This window comes from Cariama cristata, unplaced genomic scaffold, assembly GCF_000690535.1.
Source record: "Cariama cristata isolate BGI_N322 unplaced genomic scaffold, ASM69053v1 scaffold5807, whole genome shotgun sequence".
NCBI lineage: Eukaryota > Metazoa > Chordata > Aves > Cariamiformes > Cariamidae > Cariama > Cariama cristata.
Genome location: NW_009624805.1, coordinates 6258 through 12185, shown reverse-complemented (window position 1 = coordinate 12185; position 5928 = coordinate 6258). Strand labels below are relative to the sequence as shown.

The 5928-nt window shown below is 54.3% G+C and overlaps 1 protein-coding gene across 1 annotated transcript in view; it reads right to left on the bottom strand.

Annotated features, from left to right (window-relative positions):
• Positions 1-5061, bottom strand: part of CHRDL2 (chordin-like 2) — a gene marked incomplete at its 5' end in the record, with an annotated part of 18816 nt that extends 13755 nt beyond the window's left edge. The window contains 4 exons of the mRNA XM_009703309.1: positions 11-95; positions 3234-3376; positions 4397-4490; positions 4949-5061. Of these exons, the coding sequence (XP_009701611.1) occupies positions 11-95; positions 3234-3376; positions 4397-4490; positions 4949-5061 (435 nt within the window). The remainder of the gene's footprint in view (positions 1-10; positions 96-3233; positions 3377-4396; positions 4491-4948) is intronic.
• Between the last annotated feature and the right edge of the window lie 867 nt (positions 5062-5928).

The window sequence follows — 5928 nt, the reverse complement described above, 5'->3', positions numbered from 1 at the left end:
CCTGTGCGGACCTGGCAGCGGGAACCCGGCACCGTTAGGGGAGAGGAGCACAACAGCTCCGGGCAGGTCACCAAGCCGCAGTAAATCTGACCTTCCTAGGAGGGAAAAAAAAGCATTGTCAGCATTGTGAAGATCCAGACAGGGATGTACATCCCCTGCATTGGGGTGTCAGCACTTCAAATGGCAGATCTAGCATAAATCATAAGCCCCCCAACAGTCCATCCTCAAATATCACCAATCATCTAGCAACTGATGAAAGCTGAAAATCTGTCACTGCCACAGTCTCCATCCTGCGGGGCATAGCATGGTGGCTGGTGTCCTCTCCTGGCATGGTTGGTCCACCGATTGCCAGTCCATGTGCTCATGAGCGGAGTGGTCTTCCCCAAAAAGGGGGAGGCAGTGCCTTCCTCTCAGGCATCGTTAGTGCTACCAGATCTGAAAGAGCCGCCACACGCCTGTAAACTCTGCGTAACGCCCACCAGTTCGAAGTGGCACGGGAACCTTTTCTCTGACATCTCCCAGGACAAGGACCTGGAGAAGACTGGTGGAAGGGGGAAGCATGATGCTGAACCCAGACCAAGGTCCCACGCCACAGCTCTGCCTTCCCTCTGCCTTGGGTTATTTGATAACACCAGAGCCAAGCACACCAGGACACTGGGTCAAAAGCTGTGGATGGACGTTCAAGTGTAGATCTTCTTCCACTGGCTTGGTCGTTAGTTCGGAAAATGTCATTGCTGTAGCGATTCAAGCAGAAAACCGCAGGTCAAGGCCAGCCTTGACGTTCGTGCATCCCAGTTCCACTTCAGTCAATGGATTTGCACTTCTTTGCTGCAGGGCTAAGTTTTCCTGCTTTGCAGAAGGGTAAAAAAGGATGTTCAGCAGCCCAGCAGTGGCCAGACCTCAACAGCAAGGTTTTCTTCTCCATGCATCAGTTTTCTCTGGGGTATCCACAAGCTCTCAGTCAACCAAAACCAAGGGTATCCTTAGAAAACCCAAACCACAGCAGCTTCTTCTACCATCAGGAAGCCAAGCCACCGTGCAGGGGACATGAAGAAGAGGAAGAAAGTTAGGTAAATGAGAGGATCTGGTGGAGGTCACTGCAAACCAAACTTTGCTCTCAGCTTCAGGGACCTCCACGGGGTCCAGACCTGCAGGGAGCGGGGTCTGGCCACCAGCCTCTTCCTTCTGTCTCCTTCTGACCGGCAGCTCGCGGCAAAGACCTGCCTCGGGCGGGAAAGAGCAAAAGTCATAAAAAGCAGGATTTATCCCAGAGGCTCTGGTCTCAGGGCAGTTTTCAAATAGGTTTAGACCAGCTGTTCACGCAGCTGTTCTAGCAGCTGACAACATCAGACACAGCCCAGCGAGACCTCACCACTGCAAGGCTCCACGGCCATCCTTTTATTTTCCCCTTCGTATCCAAGGCATTATCCTGCCGAATAAACAGAGCCTGAGCGAGAGCCAGTGCCTCCGAGAGGGACGTGGAGCATCAGCTGATGGTAACCACCATGTGCATGCACTTGGCATGAGAGAGGGAGGTGGTTTGGGCTCTCTCATCCCTTTTTTCTCTCCTGGTCAAGCTTAGTCCAATTATTTGCTGCAAGCAAAGCACAGAACAGTGGAGCCTGGTCCCGTGCAAGGGCTCTGTACGATGGGCAGTGAAAGCCACGTCTGCAACCCTCTTCTGTTTTATGGCAGAGGCTGCAGCCAGTATGAGCAGTTCCCCACAGCATCCAAGTGCAGCATCAGGACTTTCAATTCCCCTCCCTCGCTCCCTCTCAAAGAGGAGGAGCTGCTCCATTTATCTCCCAACACTCAGCTCCTGGCACATGTGGCCCCGTGCTTCGCACACCTTCCCCATCGCCGCTGGTCCGGCTGCCTCACACCTCCCAAGCAAAGCGTCGGGACTCATTTTTTGATGGTTTTTCGCAGGATCTCAGCCTGTGGGAGAGGGCTGGGCAGAGCGGAGCCAAGCCCTGTCTCAGGGCATCGCTGGAGGCTCATGGAGAAGGAACATCCCTCCGGTGCTGGCAATGGGTGGCAGATGGGTAATTCATCACGGGGATGCACACTGAGGACCACACAGCATCCTGGCCACCGTCACAGCCCTCAGGTAGGGCAATTAGGACTACCAAGGAAGACAGGCATGCAATGGTCCTGCAAAGGTGATTGCAACTCAGTGTGAAAGGCAGATGCTTCCTACAAATGTTGTTCGTAGACAGCCTGGAAAGCACACGCACAGCCCTTTGCCAGGGCACAGCTCTGCACATGTGTTCAGCTTCCACTTAAATCCAAGCGAGGAGGATGAAGATGGTGAGGTCCCTGCCCGTTGCCATCTCTGGCTGCTAAGCTCCACTGCCCCTGTCTCTCTGCTGTCAGCTCCTGGCTGCATCAGGGGCTGAGCACCAGCCATGCAGGGCAGGAGCTGGATGCACCGTGAGACCCAGGCACCCAACAGCATTTGGGAGCCACCAAATCCTTTCTGGAGCTCAGCTCAAGCTCACCAGCTTGACATCCCAAGAACATCTGAAGCCCAAGAGCTGGCGCCTCGCATCCATGCTGCCTTGCCGGCACGCTGCGTTCCCCTGCCTACAAACCCCACCTGCTCTGCAGCAAGCACGTACGTGGAAATGCTCCCAGTTGTCCTCTCTGCCGGCCATCTGCCATACGATGCCTCAGCAGGGCAGGTGGGACAGTCGGATGCTTTGGGGACAGCCCCACAGCCCTGCTCATCGCAGCAGGCAAATGCACCGGTGGGTGTGCTCAGTGGGGACAGGGCTGTCCCCCTGCCCACCCCAAGGAGACCCAGCAGAGTCCACCCAGAACTGGCCCTTGGCATCTCCAGTGAATAACCTACCCTTGGAGCAGCTCGTTTGTGCTGTTCCCACCGGGGAGGAGAAGCAGGTGAGCGCTTTGTGCTCCGACCCCAGGGCCCAGTGGACATTTGCAGCACCCCCTGCTCTGGGTCAAGGCCAGATAACGCACCTAGGCAGAGGGGGAAGCACCCAGTTCTGCGGTGGTCCTTAGTCGCTGGGCAGGGAGGACCCAGCGCCATTTCAGAGGAAGCTCAATGTCCTGCGCTGATAACCTGATCCTGATGATAAACCATCCCACTGTGGGCTGGTACCACCCAATGGTCCTCATGAGGTTTTTGACCTGGTGGGACACCGTTGGGGTGCAGGAGCAGACCCTGAGCCCTCCCCACCTCCCCTCCCACGGGCCGGCAGGTAGCTTACAGAGCAGCTGCACTGCACACACTGGTTCGGCTGGTGGCTGGGAAAGAGCTCGCTGGTGGTGAACATCTCGCCTTGCTGGTAGGTCGTCCCGTTGTACTGGCAGGATTTGATGGGCGCCCGGAGGCCAGAAGGGGAATGTGGCTCTGGAAAAGAAGATGAGAAAGCAACAGGATGAGTGCCAGCCCTTGCCTGGCCCCAATGTAGCCCAGATGCTCAGCAGATTCCCCACCAGCCCAAGCCAAAAGGACACGGAGCCCTTCACACACCGCAGTTACCATGAAGCGGTCAGGGCATTGCATGGCTCGTGGGGATTCACATGCCCAGAAGCTTTTGGAGAACGGGGCTGCCCTGACCATGCTGAGCTCAGCACAGAGGTAAAACCTGGAAGTCTGACCTCCCGCCGTCTTGTCCTCTGCTGTACCAGAGCGGTGGCAAAGCCAGTCAAAAACCACCAGTGATTTGAGGAATCAGAAAAAAAAATTAGAAAAAAAATTCAATTTTTAGCTAATTACCTATGGGAGAAGCCCTTTTTGTCTGACCCCATCTGATGCTGAAGGTCATTACATCCAGGAGAGGGAAAAATTCAAGAATTTTGTTAAAAATCTTCAACATTTTCTTTTTCCGGTATCCAATACATTTTGCCGGCAAATCATCTGAATAAGGTGCCAGCTTCTGGTTTGCCTCTGAACTGTGAACTGACATTTTATCCCTACAAGGCTCTTGGCGTGGGGAGCTGGAGAAAGTGGTCCAGTAGAGAGCCCTTTTCCACCAAAATGGCATTTTTTAGGGGGAAAAAGTAAGGCAAGCAACCTGAGCTTTTTCCGGTATCCAATACATTTTGCCGGCAAATCATCTGAATAAGGTGCCAGCTTCTGGTTTGCCTCTGAACTGTGAACTGACATTTTATCCCTACAAGGCTCTTGGCGTGGGGAGCTGGAGAAAGTGGTCCAGTAGAGAGCCCTTTTCCACCAAAATGGCATTTTTTAGGGGGAAAAAGTAAGGCAAGCAACCTGAGCTCCCACTGCTGCCGTGACTCCGTCAGCAGGACCAGACCCAGCATCGTTGGGCTGCCCCAGGCGTGAGCGTTCAAGTGGCTGCAGTTGAGGTACATCCTGAGGACCACGGCCACCTTGTCACCCCCTCCCCACGGGATGTCCACCTACCGAGACACCGCGGGCAGCACTGCTGGGGATCCGTGATGGGGCTGGCACACTGCAGAGCCGGGCACTGGATCCGGTAGCACCTGATGTTGGCGTTCTGGGGAGAGACAGAGAGAAAGAGGGTTCGTTCAGCTACATATTCACACCTGCAAGAGGAGGAAGATGTTGGATGATGGTCACTTTATCACGACAGATTGTGCTGGCGTAGCTGTCCCAGCCAAGGACATCTCCATCCCTGGCTCAAACCCAGCCAGCTCATGGTCTCATCTCTCATCATCAAAGATCACCCACGGTCCCACAGCAGCCCTGAGCCCCCTCCACCCACAGCCCACCAACGCTACCGAGACAGCTCCCTCACAAGGTCAACCCAACACCCCCAGGGGGTCAGGGGGCTTTTTCAAAAGGAAAGAGATTAATCCAACATCCCTACGGGACTGGAAAGGGCTTCTCTGATCGAATTAGACACCAGAACCGATCTGCTTAAAAGCTGCCAAAGCAAAACCCCACGGCGGCAGCATCCCCACCACCTCCTGCGGCACCTCGCCGGGGACGTGCCTCGGAGCAGCTGCAGCGGATGCAGTACATCAGCCCCTGCGGCTCCAGGTAGGGGTGCCAGCTCTCGCCCGGGCTGTACTTCTTGCCGTTGAAGTCGCAGAACATATCCGGCCCTGAAAGTCAACCAGGAGAAGCTACGTGAGAGAAAGGGATGGTCCTCGGGAGGGCTCTTCTCCCCCTGTGATGAGAACAGCAAGGACAGCTCTGTACCTCCATGCTCTTCCCCATCAGTAGCTGACGGCCACATCCCATCCACCAAACCCCAGACGGAATACTTTCCCCAAAAGCCTTTTTTTTGCCATGATTTGGGTTTTTTTTCTAGGTTGGGACCCACCTGACCCAGATGGCAACTCCTCTGAGCAAGCTGGACTCCCTTTGCAAGCAAGGAACAGAATGGGCGTTTTTGAGGCAAAAATTAAGCGTTGTCACTCTAAAGTAGGTCAGTAGAAGTGCTCGCTGGAAGACGGACCAGTGATTTTAGGGTGATGCTGTGGGACTGAATTTCCCTCAGGGAGACCAGAAAGGCTGGGAGTGGTAGGGGAGATAGGAGAGCCTGAATATAGGAGACATTTTCACTGCTACCCCAAAAAAAGAAGAAGGAAAAAAAAAAAGGCATTTTGAGGTAGAAACACATCCCAAAGGAAAACCTTTTGCTCATTCGAGGGGACAGCAAGTCCACCTCATCCATTTTTTGCCCCAAAAAGCATAAAACCATGTATTTTTCTCTTCCTCCTTGATCCGATCATCCTGTGAAGAGCCAGTTTCCAGCCATGCTCCTGAACTGGAGGTGTCTGTCCCAGAAACGATCCGGGTCCCCAAGCCCCGACCGGCCAGAGGGACGCACCGGGGCTTAAACTCTTTCGTGAATAAGCACACACCTGCCCACATGTGTTATTAGTGATTAAAGTGCTTACAGCCCCACTAAAGCTGAAGGTGATTTAAAAGGTTATGTCATCACGGGGATTTGTGGTAGTTTGGGC